The 24,633-nt window shown below is 40.4% G+C and overlaps 2 protein-coding genes across 2 annotated transcripts; both read right to left on the reverse strand.

Annotated features, from left to right (window-relative positions):
- Positions 1-4,938: 4,938 nt before the first annotated feature.
- Positions 4,939-13,786, reverse strand: atp6v1b2 (ATPase H+ transporting V1 subunit B2). Its single transcript, XM_042058401.1, has 14 exons — positions 13,600-13,786; positions 12,626-12,681; positions 11,413-11,511; positions 11,200-11,293; positions 11,041-11,118; positions 10,646-10,785; positions 9,823-9,924; positions 9,462-9,559; positions 9,155-9,278; positions 8,888-9,038; positions 8,690-8,772; positions 8,441-8,545; positions 7,385-7,514; positions 4,939-6,635 (listed from the first exon to the last, which is right to left on the reverse strand). Exons 1-14 carry the CDS (start codon positions 13,736-13,738, stop codon positions 6,499-6,501), a joined length of 1,536 nt encoding a protein of 511 aa, XP_041914335.1. The 5' UTR covers positions 13,739-13,786; the 3' UTR covers positions 4,939-6,498.
- Positions 13,787-13,932: 146 nt separating this feature from the next.
- stambpa (STAM binding protein a) lies at positions 13,933-19,331 on the reverse strand. The gene is made up of 10 exons (XM_042058402.1): positions 19,198-19,331; positions 17,977-18,185; positions 17,778-17,853; positions 17,585-17,680; positions 16,904-17,276; positions 16,612-16,754; positions 16,181-16,318; positions 15,779-15,891; positions 15,590-15,689; positions 13,933-15,281 (listed from the first exon to the last, which is right to left on the reverse strand). Exons 2-10 carry the CDS (start codon positions 18,177-18,179, stop codon positions 15,225-15,227), a joined length of 1,299 nt encoding a protein of 432 aa, XP_041914336.1. The 5' UTR covers positions 18,180-18,185; positions 19,198-19,331; the 3' UTR covers positions 13,933-15,224.
- Positions 19,332-24,633: the final 5,302 nt, after the last annotated feature.

The following is a 24,633-nucleotide window of genomic DNA, read 5'->3' on the forward strand; positions in this document are numbered from 1 at the left end:
CACACATACACGTACACCCACACACATACACACACGCAGGCAAATACACAGTACACATACACATATACACACACTCTCTTTCCCACACATCCCTGCTTTGCGCTGATAAAGGCCATGCCAAGTGCTGAGAGGTAAACATTTAGTCAAACCAAAGGAAAATGGCCTGACGTAGATGCACTACCTCAAACAAAAAGAGGTTACATACATTAAAATTGTCATATTGGAGTCAAATATTGGTTCTTCTAAATTGTCATCATTCAGAACTGTCCCCAGGGGAACACAATTTCACCATTCAGCATACATACAATTTTAAACAACATTCAGAGACCATCAGATGGTTGTGATGGTTTGTGCTGTGGTTTTGTGTTATCACAAAATAAATTCTACTCTTAAGATATATTATTTGTATATCCAAGTAGCCTTACATGGATATGCTATACCGTGCTATGGATATGCTGTATCTGGATGGATGGATATGGATATGCTATATGCTGTATCTAAAGGGAAAAGATTGGTATTGCAATTAATACTGAACACATAATTTCCATTGAATTGCTGTTGAATTCAGAATGACTTTATCCCTGACACGATCACTGTTTTGTGTCTAACCCAAGATCTCAGACAAGGTTATCACATCGTAGCCGACTAACACCTCACACCCCTGCTGTTTTGATGACAGCACATGAATATCAGCCTTTGCGTATGAACTTGTGTAGCCAGTGCAAACACATCCACGACAGTGGAGCCAACCATTCAATTACCCCGGCCTCAACAGCATTCATCAAAGTCAAAGTCAGCACGTTCAAGAAACAACGAAAAACTATCAGAATGGATGAAGGTAAAGCTGAACCTGCTGTCATCACCGAGTACATCTCGGCAGCATTTCTGCTCGAATAAACACTGCATGCTGGCACATCTTATTTATTCATCTCTACCACCCCCCACCTCCCCCTACACACACACACACACACACACACACCCGCCTCTCTCTAAATCATGTGATTCAGCTCGCCCTGGGATGTTTTTGACCTCCAAGGGCGTGCCCATCTCCATATACTCCACACAAGGAGTCGCATACAGGATTTGGAGCATTCCCAAGCCCCCAGCTGAGACCAATGTTTTAGGGGAAAGGAGCTCACAAGTTAGGAAAACAAAGCTCAGTGGGGATGAACGCAGCCTCAGGATTTGGAGGGGAGATGCTTTAGTCAGAGAGATGAACACCTCACCATTAACAGCCACTCTGGCTGGGAATGTGTGAATGAATAGAATGGAATATTTTCATGGCTTGGTTCACCGAGCGTTTTTCTCATGTAATTTCAGCCGTAACTTACACAGCTGAGTGGTTACAGTAGAAATATTTTTTGGTGTGTGGTAGAAATAAACCAAGAGAGGTGTGCAGTTTGGTTTGCACTGAGAGAAGGAAAGGTGAAACTAATCCTTCAACAAGCACAATAAAACACAACCCTTTAGAATAATGACATAAACAGACATATAGAGAGGAAACCTAAGAGACCTTAATTGGACAATACAAGTTCTCCTTTTGTTCATTTCCCCATTCATCTGTGAAAAAGCAATGCCTTTATTTATTTATTTACTCTCTACAAGGGCGCCTTATCCAGTTGAGAGTGAATGCTCTTCATTATCTAACACAGAGGGAGGGAAGTCAAAGCAGACTGCTCTCTGAGCCCGCTCGGGTCTCGTGTTTATTTAACCCGTCAACTGGAACACACAACGGTCGGCAAAGATGCATTTTGTTCACTGCAGAGCCACAGAGAAGGGGCGCCATCCAAAAATGACCACAGCACCACTGTGTGGATACAGGTGGAACTCTTCTGACCAGCAGCAGCATTAACAAGCAACAATGAGGAGAACCAACGTCAACACGCATGAGTCATGCAGGAGGACTCTGACTAATTTGATGATTTATGCATAAGTGTGATGACAGATGAAGATAATTGACGATATCTGTTCTTACTTCTGTAGCTTCAAGTACAGAATTTGAGTCACGTTCAGGCCATCTTGATTATACACAATAAAAATAAAAATAAACTTGCTTTATGAAATAGCTTTGAGAATGACCTTGCTCTATGAGCAAGGTTGAGAGGTTTCAGAAATGACAACCACACAACATACAGTATGCAGTCTTAAATCAGACATCCATAATGTAAAAGTACATAATTGATCATATAAAATGCTTACAATTAACATGGGCTTCCACAACTTTAGCTGAATGTTCATAACGGCAGTAATAAACATGTCTCAAGTAGCACAGTGCATTCTTTTGCATGTTTTAAAAGTCATTACAGACGTCATTGATGATCTCAGTGTCATGATCATAACGACATTGCCAAATGTTTGTTCACTGTTTTGATACCTTATAAGCATGTCACAAAGCCCCAGAAACACACTTATCATGATTGATGCATTACAGAAACTTACTTTAAAGAGAGTGTTACCCTCATTCCTAAAGTCTTCCTCACTTCATTTGAGTGATGCTCTACAAAGTCTCTCCTCACAGTGACACCACTTTATTACACTGACCATATTTGGAGGCACATCATTCTACAGGCAGTCTCCTCCTCCCATCCTCTCTCTCTGTCTCTCTCTGTTCTACTCTCTCCCTGTCTTTCTCTCCCTATCGCTACGCTTCAACCTTGGGGCAACTACAAGAATGCTAATGACTTCTTTTCAAGGGGGTAATCACGGTCCCCTCCATCATCATTAGCATCAAATTAGTCTCCATTCTGATAAGACCACTGGGGAGCCCACTGTTTGAGAGAGTGGGTGGGAACATAAAATGATTATCAGCTTTTCTAATCGATAAAGTTGCTTCTGGCATCATTCTGTTTCCTGTTACAAGAGACCACATTTCGAAAAAGCATTCCTCATGTCCAAATGTCTGAGAGTACATACTACATAATGGCACTGTAATGATCCATGTGGGATGCACACATGCAATTATGAGCCATTAATAAAGCTATTATTCCAGTTTAGTCATTTCAGTTTAGTTTATAATGCCCTTGAACTTCGGATTCAGGTTTGTTATACAGATATTGTCGGTATATATATATTTGGATAACACTTTACGTTGCTTCCCAGAAAAAGTGCAGTACCAATATTCAGAAATGCTGTGGACTCCAATAACAATAACATTTTATGATAATCATGAGCACTGTGTTGTTGTCCCTTGGGCCTTGTTGATTTTGATTGAGAGACATGGTCGCCAGATGTTCTGTATGTGTAACTTAATTACACCATACAAACCTGAACAAAGTCACAAATGAGCCTTGGTTGTTGCCTCATTGGTTCAGCTTGTAAAAGTAAATTTATGGGACTTACGTCAGGAAGAGAGCTGAAGTTGACTAGACTAATTGAGGAGTTTAGACTAATTGAATTTGCATCTATTTATACTGCATTGACTAGTTGTCACTGACTCTGTATGGCCCAATTCACTGAGAGGCTATTGGGCATTTAACAGTTAAAGTCACTCCTACACACATCTGAGTAGATTACTGATGTTAATGCTAATATCTGGTTAAAGGGGAGAATATCTATGCCCCAACATTGAAGGTTATAAGAGTAGAGGCATGCATCACACTCAAAAAGATATCTTAAATGTGTTAGATTTATTTTACCTGTGCACCTAAACAACACAAAGGGCATTTAGGTTCAGGCCCTACCTGAATCTAAACTGCAGTGACCTATCAGCTTGTTGCCCAGTTACCATGGTTTGCCTGGTGCCATTTGCTTTTTGTTTTCCCTTACACAACAGCGATTCCAACATCAGTTATTTTTAAACCTGAGGATGCTCTCGACGTGAGAACACTTGTTGATGTTATGCTCTGTGATGTAAGTAGGCCTGTATGTTTCAGCCACACAAACACAGGGTCAAACATGCTTTGCCACATCAAGGTATCTGCTCTATAAATCTTACAGTGAGCATGCAACATTTATGCCCACTACTGTATAGTGAACTTCACAATGGAGTGTTTAAATCAAGTTTTTCAAGTGCAGAACATAACAGGCGTCCACTCCTTTAAAAATTTTACAAGATTCCTTTTCATGTCTATCTCACCAGCCGGCTGTCCCAAAGCAGATTGCCCTGCTCAAGGTTGCTTCCTGCTGAAGGGGAGTTTTCACTAGCAGCCATCGCTTTAGTGCTTGCTCTGAGGGGCTCAGGCTCTGGGCTCTACGAAGCACCTTGCAACAATTGCAATTGTTTTGGCAGAAGAAAAATACAATTTTCATGAATCGAATTGAATTGTCTAAAGGCTAAAGCGAAGTGAAGATTATAATTAAAAATTATATAGTTTCAGCCAAACACAGCAGCACTCAGCTGAGCTCATAGGCACATGACAGCTGTTTAGAATCAGTGAATGGTAAGTGTTGACAGTAATACATATTTGCTCAGGGGTTTTGGTAGGAGGAAGAGCACACGGGGGATATCAGGAGAGAATGTGTGGGAAGCTGATTTTACATATCCTTGAAAGTCTTTCGACCCTGTTAGAAAGATTAACACCTATCTGTGTTTCAATTAAGAGGTTTATTCCTTGATGTTCTGGTTAAAATAAGGGGCACTGGGGATGTGGTACTGGTGTTAATGTTGATAGCTTTGCTCCATTTTGGGAGGTGGTGTGTGTGGGTGGGAGGGGTTGAGTACAGCTCTATCCACACTTACAAACCTGTTACCCCCATTTCATTTATATTTTTAAATGGTGTTTGGCGCCCTCTGGGGCACAGAGATTTTGAACTGAGTGGGAAGTCTGCTGGTGTTATGACTTAATTAGCTGATTAGAGCTCTTCTGAGGTCAACATTTGTATAAATAAATAAATTCTTTATTCTAATATTTTGAGATTCTGGATTTTTTTATTTCCATGAGCTGTAAACCGTAATCATCAAGATTAGATTAATCAACATTAAAACAAAAAAAGGCTTGAAATATTTCACATGTTTAATGAATCTAGATTATATGACATTGTCGCTTTTTGAAATAAATTACAGAAAAACATGAACTCTTCCATGATATTCTAATTTTTTTAGATGCATCCGTATATCAGAGGACATTCCCCTGGACTTTAAATGGTAGCTTTTCATTTCTTTCATTTCATTACATATATGTAGTAAATGCACATGATATACTGATTTAACTGCATTCTGGACTCTCACATATAAATCACAGAACAAATTTTGAGTCATACTCACATTTAATCAACTGTACAGACACCTTGCATCGATGTGAACAACATAATCTGCATGCAATGACAAAGAAACACAACTTACACATACACATAAAAGACACAGAAAAGAGGATGATCTTCATATGAAGACATCTGTTGGGATTCACTTTAAATATCAGTACACACATTACCACACTACATTTGGAAGAAAGGTTGTTTTACCATCCCATGGCACATATAAAAAAATATGAAGGTCGCTTGGCAAATAAAACTGCATAACACCAGGATTCCACCTTATTGGCATTCCACATTCCACAACTTTCATATACAGTAATATTTCTCATGTGGGCTGTTCTTAATTTTGTTAAGAACAGCCCATATGAGAAGTATTTAAACATGAGAGCCAGGCTTTGAAAAAGAAACATGACAATAACAAAAAATGACAAAATAGCAAAATTACATTCATAGAACTACAGGAAAATGCAGAGGCATTCAACATTGATGCAACATAAAAATAAACTTTATAAATAAATCATTTTCAGTCTACACTGACTAGATATATTTGATTTCTGAAACAGAGCTTTCTCACATTTTATCTTTAATCTTAAATATCTGTAATAATATTTGCCACATTTTTGACATTGTAGTATGAGAACATATTACAGAATGTGGAAAGATCAATACATTAATAGTACACTTAACAATCTGTCCCATTCACACCAAGGGGTCACACTTGCTCTGGAGGCTCCAATACATACTATGAGTGATGACACTGATGACTTATGGCATTTACTTTCTGTTTGCCTTGTAGGTTATTCTATACGCTGTAACAGACAGGTACACACTCAGTAGAGGAATGATAGCCGTTCTTAACTGGTAGCACACTTAACCTTGGGCCCCTGAGGATCCTTCAGGAAGGACAGAGCCATCAGAGCTTTCCGGTGCCCTATGCCAACAACATGCATACAGTAACTCAACTGCCTGCTCACAGCTAGCTCCATGTACAGGGAGCCCTACCACCACTCCTTTAATGTATGATCAAAGTGTGCGGCACAGTTGGGGGGACTGCACATCAAACTCAAAAGGCAGGCGCAGCAGCACGCGTGCACGTTTCCCAGCAAACTACTAATGACGGCAACCACTGACACAAGAACAGAGCAGAGAAGAGCAGCAGGTCTCAAGCAATACAGCATCAGGGGGGAGGAGACAGACAAGAGAAAGGACCAGTGTGATTGTGTGTGTGTGTGTGTGTGTGTGTGTGTGTGGGGGGGGGGGGGTCAGGAACGGGAGATGGGGATACTGGAGGGAGAGGGAGTGGGGTTAATGCTTGGAGTCACGAGGGTAGAACTCGGCCAAAGTGCTCTGAGGGATCCTCTTCAGCATCTCCTTGGGGAAGATCCTCATCAGCTGCCAGCCAATGTCCAGCGTCTCATACACAGTGCGGTTCTCATAGGCCCCTGGAGTCACACACACAAACACAAACACAGACACACACACAGACACACACACACAAAGCAGAACAACAGAGGAACATGCCATTATCCAATTAAGCAAAACAAATAAGGAACATTCAGACGAACACCAATTCATTCATCGCCCATCATTTGGCATCTCAATAGTTTAGATTCATTTGTTTCTGTATTTGGATTTTTGTTGATTGCATAAGTCTTCAGTTCTGACAGGACATGATTTACTGAGTTTTCTAAGCAAAAACCGAGAAAACAGTAAGGAAATTGCCAATACTGCATAGTTTACCTTTAAATTACTCGATTTTATACCACTTTTGCAACTGGCATACATCAGCTCTACCGTGGTACTGGTCCCTAGCCACCTGCTACTGCACTGACAAGAAGTGAAAACGAGAACAGATTGTGCACATCTGCTGTCTCTGAATGAGTAAATCCGGTTAATCCAGATAATTACTTATTTTATGTCTTCAATACCATTGGAAACTCAAAGCAAAAAACAAAGACGTTAAATATGACATTTTATCAGTCTAATTTCTTACATTACATACTATGCTTATCTGCTCAACAGATAAATGTGTAAATTGATTTGTCATGTTCTATTTTCAATGTGTATTGATGTGTGCACCACATAGTGATTTGTGCCTGACAAAATTCTTCAAATTAATAACTTGTAGAGAGGTTGAAATTTGCAACCATGTCTAGTTCTCAGCGTACAACTGCCCGTCCCAGCTCCTTACCCTGAGCAATGAAGTTCTTTTCAAATTTCTGCAGGAACTCCAGGTAAAGCAAGTCGTCAGCAGTCAGTGCCTCCTCTCCCACCACAGCCTTCATAGCCTGCACATCTTTCCCGATGGCATAGCAGGCATACTGCCAAATGAGTAGAGAGGGGGTTGAGTCTAATAGCAATTACATGTTCTAGAACCAGTGGTGAATCAGAGTCACTTGTGTTTAATGTTTCCATTTGTTAGCAAATGTGAATGCACCACAGGGATTCCCCTCCAAGTGCTACTGTAAATACTACAACTGAGCAGTTTCCATTACATCTGATTTTGTCATTTGTTTATTATAGACTACATTTCAAACAACAATACTGTGTTTTGTAACACACATTTGGATCAACACTGTTCTAAATTAGCATGAGTGACTGGCATGAGCAAGACAACACAAACACAAACACAAAACAAACTCTTCTACTCCAATCTCCATCACCGATGCCCTTCTGCAATTAAAGCTGTGTACATTCATTAAGCCAGACACATACAATATCATGCACATGTGTTTGCCAGCAGTAAAACTATGCATCATGGTATGTTTTGGATCTATCAAAATGAAGAACCACCAATTCACAGAGGAAGTGACAATTCTAACCATTTTAAGTTACCAATTCTAGGTAACTATGCACATATAATATAGCCATAACACTAAACACTTTCCTTTTCCCCCTGTGTGGTTTGTATTAAACCTGAGGTAATATAAATGAGATATTATGTAATGTAAATCAACAGGAGATGTGGAAACCCATATGTGGAAAATAATTGTGGAAGATGTGGGAAGTATGTCTGCATACCTACAGTACTACCAACCTGGGGCACGTTTCCCAAAACCATAGTTGCTAACTAAGTTAGCAAAGATCTAAGTTAGCAACTTTGTTGGTTGCAATGCAATTTCCCATTGCCAACCAACTAAGTTGCTAACAGGTTAGCAACTATGGTTTTGGGAAACGCGCCCCTGCACCAGATCTTTACCAACATGTTAAAAGGGTTTAAAAATAATATAAGAAGGTTAGCACTAACCAGCTGATTTGACACATCAGCATGATCTTTGCGTGTCATTCCTTCGCCAATGGCGGACTTCATCAGTCGAGAAAGAGAGGGAAGCACATTGATAGGAGGATAGATCTGGAATAGAAGAAAAAATACACTTTGAGTTGGATGGAGAAGACTTACTAAAGACCAAAGATCTTAGTGCACAGCACTCTAGAATCTTTGCCACAGACTTCCAACTTCATTCAACTGCAAAGAGGGTCCGGCTGCCTGACTGACCTGTCTGTTGTGCAGCTGCCTGTCCACATAGATCTGACCCTCTGTGATGTAGCCAGTCAAATCAGGGATGGGATGCGTGATATCTGGGAACCACAGAATGAGAGAGATTCAGTGAGATAGGTAGAGCCTGCTGCCAGAACTCCATTAACCACTGCTTCAACCCTTCAGCTGAGTTTGCTCCCGCCATCCGGGCCTCACCGTCGTTTGGCATGGTGAGAATAGGGATCTGCGTGATGGAGCCGTTGCGTCCCTCCACGCGTCCGGCTCGCTCGTAGATGGTGGCCAGATCTGTGTACATGTAGCCGGGGAAACCCCTCCTGCCTGGCACCTCCTCTCTGGCCGCAGACACCTGGAGAGGGGAGAGGAGCATTAGGCACATGGGTCAACCTCAAGGAGGAGCCGCTAGTCCAAGCAGCAGAGGGAAGGTTTAGAGCTTGGAGGAAGGGGAGAGAGACCCAAGCTTACCTCACGTAAGGCCTCGGCGTAGGAGCTCATGTCGGTCAGGATGACCAGGACGTGTTTCTCACACTGGTAGGCCAAGAACTCGGCTGAGGTCAGTGCCAAGCGTGGAGTGATGATGCGCTCGATCCTGCAGGCGGAAAACACTTACAGTTATGCACAGGTTGTTTCACCAAAAGCAACTTCCGGCACATTTCACGAGTGTGTGACCAGGTGAATCAAGACCATGACTTCAGTTAATACCAGTACTCATCACACAAAAAAGCTATAAAAACAGAACACAAATTTACAGAGATGATTTTAGAGCTCTTACGTGGGGTCATTAGCCAGATTTAAGAAGAGGCAAACATTGTCCATGGAGCCATTCTCCTCAAAGTCAGACTTGAAAAATCTGGCAGTCTCCATGTTGACCTGGGATTAAGACAACATAATGAGTCTGTGTGCTCTGAAAGGCCTGCACACACTGGTTTTCTACTATCTCTTTCTGACAAATAATTGATATCAACATGCATAATGATCAATTTAAGCCATTGAAAATAAGAGTCCATTGAAAATAAGTGAAATGTGACTGACCAACATAAGCATTCAATTAACAGATGGATATACCGTATGTTGCTCTTAATTGTGATTATCTCCTAAACATGTCAAAGACTGAATGCTTTGATATCCCTTACCCCCATGGCAGCAAACACAATGGCAAAGTTCTCTTCACTGTAGTCCATCACATCTTTGGATTTCTTCACAAGCCCAGCCTGACGACAGATCTGGGCAGCAATCTGATGATATAAACAGCCACAGAATTAATACTTACAGTAAACTAAAGGACACCACACACACACCACACCACAGCACAACACAGAAATGAAACTCATTAGAAGAGGGAAAGGCAAGACAATGGTCTAGTATAACCTACAATGGGTTGCTTTCAACCATTATTATTAGGCTGCTTTACAGGTTTAGAAACACAGCAAGAGGATTTCTGAGCCACAAGGAACCATCTACAGGGTCAATCAGATTACCATACCTGTCCTTAAACAGGACCTAGTGAAGGCTGAGGGCAGAAAAGGTCACTTCATCAGAATCAAACTTCCTTGGCTGAGCTTGTTCTTACTGCTATGTATGTGTATGCTGACCTCCATGTACCGGTAGTTAGTTATTACAGTTTATGAGGAATGATACAGTCACTACTGCAGAGTTTCTTCCTTCCTCTGTGTAAGTGTACACATCAATTAAACTGAATCTAAAATATCTAGTCATCTGGAATTGCTATAATACAACTTTTTAGTTTTGTTTGTGGGAAATCAAGAGGTAGCTGAATATATGACTTGGAAATTGACCATGTTAACAACTAACAACAAATAACTTAAATGCAATTATAGTAAATATTTCAAAAGTAATAAGTACAGAAATACTCAATATATCCACAAAGAATTGTCAGTGTATTAACAAATGACTTTTAAAACCGTGTAATTGAAAAGAATGTGTTGTTGTTCAGACCTCGTTGTGGGGCAGGCCAGCGGCTGAGAAGATTGGGATCTTCTGTCCACGGGCGATGCTGTTCATGCCATCAATAGCAGAGATACCCGTCTGGATCATCTCCTCGGGATAGATACGGCACTGAGGGTTGATGGGCTGGCCTTTGGGCATAAACAAGCACCATCTAAATCGTTACAGATTATAACTTACAAACCTATGTGTCAAACCAGTGTATAAAGGTATTTTAATGTAGATCAGTGTACATGACAAAATGGTGGTACATAAAACTGAATTTGTGTATGTTAAAACCAATCTACTGTATGATGGATCATAAACAATCAAACTAACCAAATTAGCATTATCAGCTAAATCAACATTATGCATTTAAAACCAAGATCCTGTATTAAGCATCATACCCATGATATCTAAGTAATCTTCTGCCATGACTGCAGGGCCACGGTCGATGGGCTTGCCTGACCCATTGAACACCCGACCTGTAGGAAAGCTAAAAGTTAGTCAAAGGAACAGTCAAAAAAAGTAATTCAACCCATTACTAATCCAATGCAGAAACTTACCAAGCATATCCTCCGACACTGGTGTGCGCAGGATGTCACCGGTAAACTCACAACTGGTCTTCTTGGCATCAATACCAGAGGTTCCCTCAAATACCTGCACCGGAGGAGAAATCAAACCATTTCAGGGAAATATTGCAGTTCCATTGAAATTCCATACTATGAAAGAGTTGTTTGTATTAGAGTATTAGAAAGTTTGTCAGGTCACACTCTCACCTGCACGACAGCCTTTGATCCTGTAACCTCCAGCACCTGCCCACTCCTCTTGGTCCCATCAGGGAGGGTGAGATGCACAATCTCTGCATACCTAGGGAACTACAACACAACAATGCTGGAATTAATACATTCACATTAATGAAACAAATAAACAATACTAGCCAAGACTTATCATTTAAACCACTGCAAATCAGTAGAGTACTAATGGCATACTACTCAGTAACAGAGCAACTCAAATAATGGGCGCCATGTTGGAGACCAACGTCAGATGATTCTATAGAGTGACCGTATGGGGCAAATATGCTATGCTGAAATAAATTGCTTATTTTCACCATTAACAGGCATATGTTATCATCAACGCTTGTCAATATGTGAAAGGCCCTTACAGAAATATTGGTCTCCAAAATGGCGCCAATTCGATTCCTGATTGGCCTCTATGGAATTCCACAATGATTCAGTCTGTTTGAAAAGTGGAAGAACTACACCACTACAACACCATGCAGCCAAAAATGGGTTTCTTTCTATAATTAACTTCTTTAATGAATCATTCTACTGGACTCATGTGACATTCCCATGATAAAAAGCACTAGGGCTGACAGACATGTGACTACTGATCCCTTCCTCTAAAGAGTCTGAAATCTCTTCATCATAGGCTACAACTTTTTTCCACCAGGGCTAGATATGGTATTCAACTGTGTATACAAAAGCACATAGGTCAAGGTTCCCACTCTAATGTAAAATTCCATGACTTTTCCCTGACAAAATAATACATTTCCATGATTTACTATGAATGGTACAATATACTGACAAACGATTTATAGAGCAGCTGCGTAGCGTTCAAGAATCTTTTACTTTTTTAGAGCGGGAGATTAATAAATGGGCATTGAATAAACAAAGTTGGGCTACTCAAGCAAGCAGTAAAGCTAATAACCAGATATACACCAATTCTGCATATCCTGATATTTTGATGACTGCTGACTTTGCCCCAAAAATGATAAAATTCCCTGACTTTCCATGTCTGGAATAGACATTCCAAAATTCCATGATTTTCCAGAAATTCCATGACCCGTGGGAACCCTGATAGGTCTATTGTACAGATAGAAGTACAGAGATCATTGCAGTTTCATGAAGCCAACTTACATTAAAGCAGAAAAGGGTTGGTGATGCCATAATGTTAGGATCGAGCACTTCATTTATATATTATGGAACCTACCTTAACATTATCCAATATCACCAGAGGACCATTCACTCCAGAGACTGTCTTGTATGCTGTAAGCATTCAGAATAAAGCATTTAGTCCAGAACATTTAGTTGTACAGTAACATGAGGTCTACTGTAATTAACACCTGACCAAATAACACTAGTAGAAGACAAAATGCAGATCAGCACGAAGAAGAAGCTTTCATCTGTCTAACCATGATCTGAGGCTTTACTCAAAGGTTAATGAAGATAGAAAACAAACCATCAGGTCACATTCTACACTGCTGTGTAAAGAAAAATCCTTGTCTCAAAGGGAAATTGACCAGAACACAAACAGCCTGGGTCAACCCAGACGAACCTGTTAGCAAATTTGAATTTGGACCTGCAGAGCTGATTCAAGGCTCGCCTGGGCTCACCCAGGCTAAGACACGATGGTTAGGCCTATGGGGTATTTTACTTGACATCATGAAACGCTTGACTTCATCAAAGCCCCAAATCACATGTATTGACGTTAGCCTATTGCAAGGTCAACATCTACGGGGAACCCTCACGTTACTTCCCCTATGCTAAAATATAGGCCATTTTGCTTTTTTTTTTTTTTCAAAACTAGATTAATGTCTAACTGGACTGCTTAACATAATCTGTTAAATAATGGCATTTACGTTACATGGCTACCGCGAGATAACGTTATGCTGTCTGATGTCAATCAATGTTGGTCTTGTTGTTGCAGGTAGTGTTATGTTATGCTGTCTAACATTTGCTAATGCTATCTTGTTACCAATTAATTTAAGACATAGTTTTGACATCAGCATACGAACGAGACGACCGACATATGCCATGCTAGTTAACACATTATGAGTCTTTCGTGGGAATCACCACATCTTTCACAAGCTAAGGATTGCCATCATATCCTGGATAGCGGTAAAGGTCTGAATAGCTAGTAGCATCTGATGTCACGATATAAATGTACATGTTAGCGGTACTTACTTAGTCGTGGCTGAGAAATATAGTCTCGATTCACGGCGAGCGCATGTTCACGAAAAGCTGCCGTTTTTGAACCTCCAACAGCTGTAGAAAATTCGTTTATGGCACCGCCAACCATTCCCTTGATTGCCTTCATCGCCATGTTAACGCTGCTGTCAGTGTCAGCATCGACGAAGTCGTGATGACTACACTGCGCATGTCACAACACACTGCGTGTTCGAACGACCCTGCGCATTGTCATGGTGCGTGGTGAGCTGACCAAGGTACTGACAGAGAGGATTGAAGCGGTCAGTCATCAAGGATGTTTGGTACTGATATTTTCCAATGACACTAGTATCACTTTGACAATATATTTAATTTTCTGTAGATATAACAATTACAACAGTCAATACAAGTAAGGAAACAAAGAAACAGTACAAGAGAAGATTTAGGGGTGCCTATGTAGTGACACCACTAGATAGAGCCACATAATAAAAAGCAACTCAAATGAAAGAGAGCTTTGCAGCATAAAGTTTGATTATTTCATGAATTACCTTAGAACGCTTTAATTTCCCTACTTTATAAGTGCTGTGTATTTGGATTAATACGGCATATACAATACCTTCAAAATCTCATCTGCACTGGAGCTTAGCTTTACTCCTAAATCATTTGCAGAACGTAATAAGCCCATGAATTACTTTCAAACACAATTTTAGGTTGTATATGAACAATAGATCACTGTCAGACATTCAAAACATATAAATGGTACAGGATTTGAAACAATAAATATGACTAAACAATATAATGATTTTTTATCTATGTTGACTTAAACATTGTTTTCAATTTCCTTCGTGCATAATCTTGATTTGGCACACACCTATTCCCAGCAGAGAGCAATGCTAAGAGTAAGGCTCTATTGTAGCACTACATACTGGCTATCAGCACATATTCGATGGGAATGTCCCTGCAGTTTTTATTATTTTTTAGCAGAGCAGAGCATTTTCCACATATACTTAAAAAAAAAGGTCCAGTTCAGTGACACATGTCAGAAAGCATACATTTACAATTATAGACTTCAATCTGAAATGAATGGACTAAAACCATTGCACAGTACAGAATATTAAGACATACAATTATAACAATTATAACTTATAATCATGGTAATCAGGTCTGGACCCTGTGTTTACGTGCATGTTGGCCAAGTGCTTAAATTGTTAATGACAACTGATTGCGGGAGAAAAGTAATCAAATATTGATCTACTATATGGCTTCTACAATCTCTTGGTCCCTTTGAAGGAAACCTTGTTTCATTGACCTTTCTTTATGAAATATACCACTATTTCACTCTACCATGACTCTCTACTCTACCAAGAGAGTGAAAGAATGCTCAGGTATAAATATGTAACACATATTCAATAAGAAATCAAAGGTATTGTGAAAAATCATACATTGCTATTCAAAAGTCTTTCTTTTGATAAAAAAGCATTTAAACATAATGGTCAAACTTTTCTGCCGCCAAAAACTGTGTATTGTTTTTTTTATCATCTGTGTCCATCCATGAGCAAACAGTACATCAGGCCACTTTGTAAGTTGAGGTTCCCATAATGTAGTTAAGCAGGAAGGCACGCAGTATGGCTTCAAAGGAAACATCACCGCAGGTCCAGCACCGTCACACCAATATCAGTGATGTTGACATGACGGCTATCCTGTAAAAGATGATGAAGTCATACCTCTGTAAAAACAAACTTTTGTGTGAGCATGGCTCAATGAAAAAAAAAGCTTCTACTCCCACTACTGCTACTACTACCACAACCACAATCATCCACATAAATCTACTATGCTGTTACAATCTGCTGATACATTGTCCTGTCATATTGGTAGTAGGAGTAGTGCTAGACAAAAGCAGACAACTATTTCACATCAAGTTAATTTTTTCACAAAAATATTATAAATACTATGATCCAAAAGCCTTAGCCCAGTGGAGCACTATAACAATTGAGAAAACCCTACTCACAGTAAACAATGGAGGCTCCTTAGTGTGTGGATGGAATCCTTTCTGTTTGCATGTAGAGATTTCAGTCATGCCATGATCGGTTAATCTGAAATAGCCGGTCCTGCACACAAATTCACATCATAATGTCTCTATCCAGACAGACAAAATCTGTAAACAGATTGACCACTGAGATGAGCACCCAGGACTCACTCATTAAACTTAGGAGAGCAGACGATGGCGATGGACTCCGGTAACATCATCTGATAGGAACAATGAGTATGCAGGTCCACACTAGAAAGAAACGCTGTTTGTGTGGGATGGGTCTGCAAAATAAACCACATACATGTTTTAATTGTGAAGAGACCGCTGTTATCAAACATAAAATAGGAGCAATTCTAACATGAAACATGAAATAGGATCAAGAAACATTTTTGTTTCGTTTCTGTGGTGGGATTCCAACACTGCTGCTTTCAGGACACACAGGGTAAAGAGGAGCCCAAATGCAGTGCAGTGTAAAATACAGGGCCTAGGCTGCTGTATTTCAACAGAGGGTGCCAATTTTGGGAGCAGGGTGTTAAAAGGTGGGTGCAGGGTGTGCACGTGAATTATTACATGGATCCAGCCAAGGGTGATGAGGTCGTACTGGTCCTGGATGAGGAAAAGCTCTTCCTCGTTCTCTGTGTCACAGTAATCTGGTCCCCCACACTGCTTGGGCACAATCACGTGGGTCACTGTGAAGGCATTCTTGGTCTGCAAAGTAAATGGACAGATTTAATGGCATGGCATGAAACCATCATCTCTCCGCCACTATGATTTAGAAAAATCGTGCTAGCGTCTAAACAATGTTTTGCATTAGGAGAAAAAGAAAAGAAAAAAAAAACACACACACACACTCTGAACTGCCCATAGTGCAGTGTCCATGAGTATTGACACATTCCACAAATATGCTTTATTGGTGATCTAACTCATCATCAATATCAACATGTCTGATCACAGGAGAATATTTTGTCAAAATTCTCAGACTGCGTTCAGCTATGACTTACCAATTTGCCACAAAGAATGCCGCAGGTCTCAACTGATCGGGAGGTGTTGGCATCAGCTAGCTTTAGGAACTTGTGGCACAATTCAGAGGGCACTGCCAGTTGCCTTAAGCCATCAATTTGCCGTAAGCCATCAATGGTCAGACCTGTGAAAACACATAATTGGCTGACAGTATTAATTCTGTGGAATCAATTAAAATCAATATGTTGAGAAATACAATCTATTAGCTTTTACTCAAACTGCTGTTAAAGGCTAGCACATGGTGTTAATAAGCCAGGAACAGAGGTGCCTTACTGTTCCCCGAGATGACTGGACCAGCGGGTTTCAGAGAGCGGTCAAACGTTGGGGCTGGGATTGGAGAGGGGGTGTAGTTGAAAGTGCTCCCAGGACTCTGAGGGGGTGTTGGGTTGACAAAGAGGGCTTGGGGTGGTCCCTGGACATCATCCACCAGGAGAGGTGAGGGCGCAGTGGGGGCGACGGGTGGGTTGAACTCGCGCACGATGCGCTGGCGCTGGCTTTCCAGCTCCTGGCGACGCAGCATCTCCTCGAAGGCCAGCAGTTGCTCCTGCTCACGCTGGCGCTGCTGCAGCTCGGCCTGCTGCTGGCGCTCTGCCTCCAGCTGCTTCTGCCGGGCCAGCTCCCGCGTGTAGGCCTCCTCCTCAGCTTTCTGACCACACACACACACACACACACACACACACACGCGCACACACACACACACGCACAACCACAAACACACGCGCACCCACAAACACACGCACGCACACACAGATGGATTTAGAAATACATTTCCACCAATAATAATATGCTCTCAAATTAGTCCTAACCTTATGGAAACACACTTACAATACTGCTACTCTTATCGACTAAGATTGGAATACTGTTGTGGGGACTATTCCAGGCTATGAACCTCTGGTATAGGGAAATATTCCAGACAAACAATCCAGTATCTACCGTCCCTGGTAAATTACTCACTTTTCTCACAAGATATTCTGCATAATCTTTATCATATTGTATTAAGAGTTGTTTCTTCAGTTCTTCAGCTTTTGGAAAAGCGATCTCTTTCAGTTTCTGCAGGACAAAAACACATATCAAAGTTAAACTAGGTAAAGTTATCCACAAGCTTGCGTTGTAATTTGGTGAACATGGTAGTGCTACAGTAGCCTACCCTCATGGTCTCCTTCTTTTCTGGTATATTGGCTGTTTTGTAGTCTCGATGTTTGGGAAGTTTTTCGATGAAAAGTCTGAGGTACAGTAAAAATGTTATTGAATATTTAGTTCACAACTATGCAAAAGTTAATTATTTGCATTTTGACGCCTTTTTTGAGTAGGCCTACCCATGGAAATAAGCACATGACGTCACTTACGTTATATATTTATTGTAGAGAATAAATGCATGCTCCGTGTTCCCTTCATCGGCATAAACACTTGCCATGCGGATCATCTCCATGCCAGATCGGAAATATCGTCGGGGCGGAACATCCTCGTTCACCTCGACCGAACTTCCCATCTTTGTGAGAACACGGACGCGCTCCTCGGGTTGGAGACTGATATCGTTGTGGTCAGACATGGTGAACTAATCAAATACAATATTGATTAGCTATCTTTAAAATCAACCACATCTGTCAAAATCTCAATGTGCACTATAGACGTAATCCATTCATTTCTCAGTTTGTCTGTCACCTCAACTACCACCTCGGCACACCTAGCACACCTGACTTTCAACATATTTGTCTTATATCCACTACTATCTCTCAAGAATGCAGAAATGATCTCTTGGAGTTTTTTTTATTATTATTGAAACTGTGCACCATCACTCTAGTTATTCTGCATTGTTTGTAAAGGCACTGGCATCCTGACAATGCAGCTTACGTTATTCCTTTGCATAAAAACGTCAGAAATAAATGGGGAGCATACCTATGTTCCCACAGCCCTATGTTCCCTAACCCACCCACACCTCAGGCCTAATCCTAACCCTAACCCCAACCCTAACCTTAGAAATGTGGGAACATAGGGCTGTGGAAGGGCTGACCCCAATGAATGTATATGTAAATCAATTACAATCCAATCGACTACACACATTCGCGTTATATAAATAAATTAGACCCGTCGATAATTCCTTAACTGTTATCTGGTATTAGCTATTTAACATTGCATAAGTTAATGCACTGATGTCCCACTGATCATCGATTGATAACGCCAGTTTCCTGGCTAATTCAACGTTAGCTAACCTTATGAGTATTAATTGTCATTTTTGGCGTTATCAAGTCAGTTTAATGTTACCTAATTTGGCTGACTTTATAATTCCACCCGGTGATGTCATGTCATGTCAAGGGAAGTAATTACGCACTTACGTTATAACGACAACGCTAATCATCTGTTGAATGAATAGACTAAACTTACATTCTGTCCACTTCTGAACACCCCTGTGAAGAACTAGCATTATATTACAGCCAACGCTGTACTGGAACACTGTCAAGAGCTAGCTATCGCTAATAAACAGACAAGCTAACTTTATCATCTTTAGATAGACAGTAACGGTTTTGAGAAAATAGTTACTTAAATTACTCCAGAATGTAAAATCTCACCTTGTTATGAAAGATTTGCCAAAAACGAGCTAAAGATAAGTCATGGTTCCACGATATAATGGCATATTTTGATAAGTCATTTTGCACTTTACACTACTTTCCATAACAGCTTCCAGTTCCTTCCTGGTTAACGCGTGACGTCAAAGATATCTAGATCAGCTGAGCATGAGATCATTGGTCAGGTAGCAGCCAGACGTGATGTAGGCTGCAAAATAACAACTGAGATTTTAATCCCTCATTTTAATGAGAACCGTAAAGATGAAAATGAGTTGAATTATCTGCAAACTTACAGCTCTTCTTGAAACATAGAATTATGGTCGTAGTTGCTAGTAGAAATATTGGGCCATGAAAGAATCAGTATAATTTGGGCACTTTGAATCGTCCTACACCCATCTAAGAAACCCGAAACTGTGAGAGTTGCACTCAAAAAATGGTTTCCTCAAGAATACGTTTTCTCATGATGTCCACAGAAGCCAACATATGTTAGTCAGACCACACATGCAGTCACAGTCACATAGTTAGAGGAGTTAGACTAAGATATAGCCTATACAGTCTCTTTCTCTTTCTCTCTCTCTCCCTCTCTCTCTCTCTGTCTCTCTCTCACACACACACACACACACACACAAGGAAGGCTGTGGTTCTATAACTGCTTTCATTTTGTGCTGTCAGTCTGTGCATGTCCCATAGCTCTTACAGCTAGTTTCATGTCCCATCCTGTATTGGGTTTTCAGCTTTGGGTGTATATACATTTTTTTATCTTCAGTAAATGTCATGCTGAGGTGAGTTTAACAGATTTACATTATGCAAAGTTGCTATTGCTCCGGAGCTGATGTCGTCTATGTGAAGAGATCAAACTCCCAATAGACTTGCTTAAAACCCAGACAGCACACATAAATCTTACCGATGTCGGGCCAATGAATGCCGTTACAGTCTAGTAGGGGGGCCTAAGTGTCTAATTTGGGGGGTTGTGGGATTCGCATGTTAATTTTTGGATAGTATAATATCTTTGTTCAAGAATAGAAAAAAACGTTTCCATTTTTTGGTTTTGAAGGACCCAAATCAAAGGTCAAATTCAGAAAAGGTCAAATTTGGTGCTTTCTCCATAAACCTCACATTGCTGGTATTATAGCATAGGGTTTGGTGCAAAAAAGCAAAGATATTCTACAAGGTAGTGTGCAAAAGTGGACCACATAAACAATACAACATTATAAAAAAAATAGGCTGATTGATCTCTTTAACAAGAAATTGTGCCTAAAATTCTCAAAATTGTCCGCATAAAATACTTCAATATCAATTCATGCCTATTAGTGTGCTTGAGTATAGGCCTAGCCTGCTCTGCCAGTTCTTGTCTACACCCATTCAGAGCGCAACGTGCAGAGATCTCTGTTAAATCAAGTTTAATAGACTTTTACATAGCTAGTATCAGCTGAAGTCTGTAAGGCCTTCAGTAGCCTGTATGTAAGTGTGAAGAAAAGAAATGGTCAAAGGATCAGATAGACAAACAGACAGGTGAGTGTGTGCGTGTGTGTAAAAGAGAGAAAGAGAAAGAGAGACAGTGACAGTTGGCTGTTTAGCCGGCAGTTATAGAATTTAGAATATTGAATAACCTGAAGCACATAGTGCTCTGTTCTTCATGGTTGGTGTGACCTTCTAGCCTTCTACATTTGAGCAAGCACATTTTCATAGTTCATGGTGGCACAGTCTAGTTAGGTTATATTCTGAGGTGTGTCTTTCTGTTAGTCAGGTGATGGCACACATATTCTAAAAGAAACAGATTTTGGGCTATGTATCCAGTGGCAGATATGTGTGGACTGGTGAATGACCCATCACTAGAGACGTATATGCCAAATTTCTTGATTTTGTCCATTAGAGAGTATGGAAAATGGTGATCACAGATCAGCCAACGATTACAATGTTACAGTGCAGTTATTTTACAACAGAACAAAGCAGTTTGGAACAGGAACTGCTACAAATCCACCTGAAACAGTGAGCATCTGCAGCATGCTATTCACTGCTAGAAATCATGTGAAGCAGGCAGGACTCAGTGTTTTCAGAAAAGACGTGGTAGACCATCTTCTGAACCTGCATCAATGCAGGCTACCAATCAAGAGATATAAGTAATATTTTGAAGTCAATGACTTTGATCATATGATCATATTTTTTTTTGTGTGTAAGCAGCTGCATTTTGTATAAGCTGTGAGCTCTTTAGACAGGTATTATTACAGCCAGCGTAATAGCATTGCAATAGTCTATCCTTGAGGTGACAAAAGCATGGATTAATTTCTCGGCATCTGGTAAGGATAAGGACTTCCTTATCTTTAAAATGTTCGTTAAATGGTAAAATGAAGTTTTGGTGATTTGTTTTATGTGATTATTTAGTGCTAGGTCCTGGTCAATTAACTCCTAGGTTTTTAACACTTGTGGATGAGGTCAGTGGAAGATCACTATATGTAGCCTGTGAGTATGTGTATTTGGTGAAACTGATTGGTTATTGATCTTATCTCTAATTGTTTGACATACAATCATAATACTGACATCATACTGTTGAAAATAACTGTTTTGTGAACCTTATTTAAAGGAACCATATGTAAGATTGTGGCCAAAACTGGTACTGCAATCACTTTCAAATTACTGAGCGGTGTATCCCCTCCCCCCTGACTCAAGGTTGCCAACCCGGATGCCGAAACACTACTGACTTTAGTAGATAGGTAGAAGGTGGCGCATCAGGCCAAAACACAACATGACATGACAAAACACAACATCAACATCAGTTGAGGGCTGCAACTTTTTAAATGACAATATCCTGGCCGGACTACTGTTGTCAGTGATATAAGTGTTTGAAATGAACATGATTTCTTAATGATAGTGACATATCAGGGCCATTTTATGATTACAGTTTTTTCTGAATGCTTAAACACATTTTTTGTAACTATGGCTTTTTTTGCAAAACTCTACACACAAATGGCAAAACCACTCACTGAGTTCGCAAAACTAAAAGCACAAACACTGCTTTGCACTCAGTTTGCAATTTTGTAACACACACTTTGCACAACTGTAGGCACAATGGCTATTATTTACACTATTTTGCCAACTCTCTGGCACACTTTCTCATGTGAAAACTGTTTTAGATAATTAGTTCACTTTGCAATCAGCCTAAGCACTATAAATAAGCCACAGGTAATGTACAATGGGTACGATGGAGTGAGCAGGAAGAGTGAGAAGAGAAAAAAACAGAAAAAAAAACAGTCTACATGTGGGGATATTGTCATGTCAGGCCTGGATACGTCATTCCAGAATATATTTTTCCCGGTGCCTTGGACTAGGACATTGCATGTGATGTAGACAGAATTTTGAGAGAGACGACCCGATGTAGACTGATTTGTTTTGTCTCAGTGAAATGCTATTTTGTGTTTTGACTTGGAAAAACACACTTGTGTTTGTTTTGATGTGTGTAAATAAACACTACATGTAATACTTGAAGTTGGGATCCCTGTATGTTTACAGAACTATGATAAAAGTATGACCTCAAACTGACATAGTCTACCTTGTGCACAGAGAAAGCAAAAGCCAGATGTGTTTTTTATTCATACCATCAGTGTGTTGTTGGCACATTGTGTGCTTGTGTTTACTGTTAGATACGAAAACACCATTTTTACTAAGGTGTGAAGAGTTAAGCAAGGTGTGTTAGCTTTTGCAAGAGAACTAGGCGACAATGTTTTGCTGATTGGGTGAGAGGTTTTGCCATTTGTGTGTAGAGTTTTGCAAAAAAAGCCATAGTTATAAAAAATGTGCTTAAGCAATCAGAAAAAACTGTAATTGAAATAAATATCTTACATAAGGTTCCTTTAACATAGCCAGTGATTTAGGCGAAATTTATGGTGTAATTACAGTGAAATATAGGCCTACAATAAAAAAAAAATAGGGTTGAAACAGGTAAAAAAAAATGGAGACATAATTTTTCTCCATGTTCAATTACCTCTAAAGACAGTCCAATCACTCTCCAAAAATTAACATTTCAAACCCATAGAAACCATAGGCCCCCTGACTATAGAAGACATCACCTAGGAAGCGTTTGCTCATTGGCAAGACATCGCCGGGATGTCGGCAAATCATCGAAAACGACAATGAACCAGTGTTTAAACGACTCATCAAAACTATGCCCACCCCCGGCTCGTAATAGTTTCCCGGTTTCCCCCCCACTTCATCACCATCACCAGAGCCTTCGTCTGAGTCTGAGGCAGGAGCCGAACTACATGAGGTAAGTATATTGACATCATATCGCTGTGTTTTTGAAAAATCAGGTGAATTTTAGTGTTGACATACGTTTTAGCTCTGCTAGTAGACAAATTGTTTTCTGTATGAAACCGGGAAACTATTACGAAAGACCTGATAAATCGACTCAGATTCAGTGGAGGGGGGGCGGGAGACAGAGCATGATTGACAGGTGACAGTACAACCTAAACAGGGGGTCAAGAGCGTGCAGATTAGCCTTAGCTTCGGCATGTTAGCATACGCCATTTTCAAATATGGCGCTGCATGGAGCATTTGGAACCAGCTCCATGCACGAAAATCCGTGTTGGGTACGAGCTCTCATGCGCGTACATGTTGGTGGGCGGGCACCTATCCGGCGGCTACAGCCAAAAGTTATTCAGTGCGTATTTCTTGAGGAGCCTATGAGAAGACGTGCATATTGTGGTTGTTTATCCATCATATGACAAATAAAGAAAATTGTATTGATCTTCGTTGTTGTTTGTCCCGAACAAACATAGCCTAAACATGATTACAGACAATAAATTACACAACAGCGTCATAAAGACCATGTCTCGTTACACCATGGGTCTCCAACACTCTCAACCTATAGCCGCCCCCTTTGGAGCTTGCCAGAGGCTGAAGCACTAGGCTACTACATTTAAACACAATTATTGCCGCGAGGCATTTCAGCCTACGAATTTAATAAAAAGTGAACCATGCATAATTAAAAAAAACTCAATTTAGGCTACTTCGCTATGCAATAAGGTTTCCATTAGAGCACAGCGCACGTTCAATGAATGAAGGAAAGGCCTTGTCTCGCAATAAACAGCTGGAAATTCCACAGCTGGAAAAACATTTTTTCAACTACACGAAACTTTACAGTGATCATCAAATACCCTCTAGATCTAAATGCCCATCAGTCTCAACATTTAACTATATAATAAAAGTCAAAAAGTAAATTAAATCTCATACCAACACCGAAAATCGTCTGCGTTTGATAGCCTGCATGCCGCTCCAAACAAAACGCATGTCTCACAATAACGTAGAAAAGGTCTGCCTCGAATAAGCCTACCTCAAATAAATACCTGTGATTTGCGCAGCCTAAGTAAATAGCAGACGCCGGACATAATTTAGGATTTACGGAAAGTATGCCATCATACGATGTTGGACGCCTGGCGATGCTCT

The sequence above is a fragment of the Alosa sapidissima genome, chromosome 13 (genome assembly GCF_018492685.1).
Source record: "Alosa sapidissima isolate fAloSap1 chromosome 13, fAloSap1.pri, whole genome shotgun sequence".
In the NCBI taxonomy this organism is placed as follows: Eukaryota; Metazoa; Chordata; class Actinopteri; order Clupeiformes; family Clupeidae; genus Alosa; species Alosa sapidissima.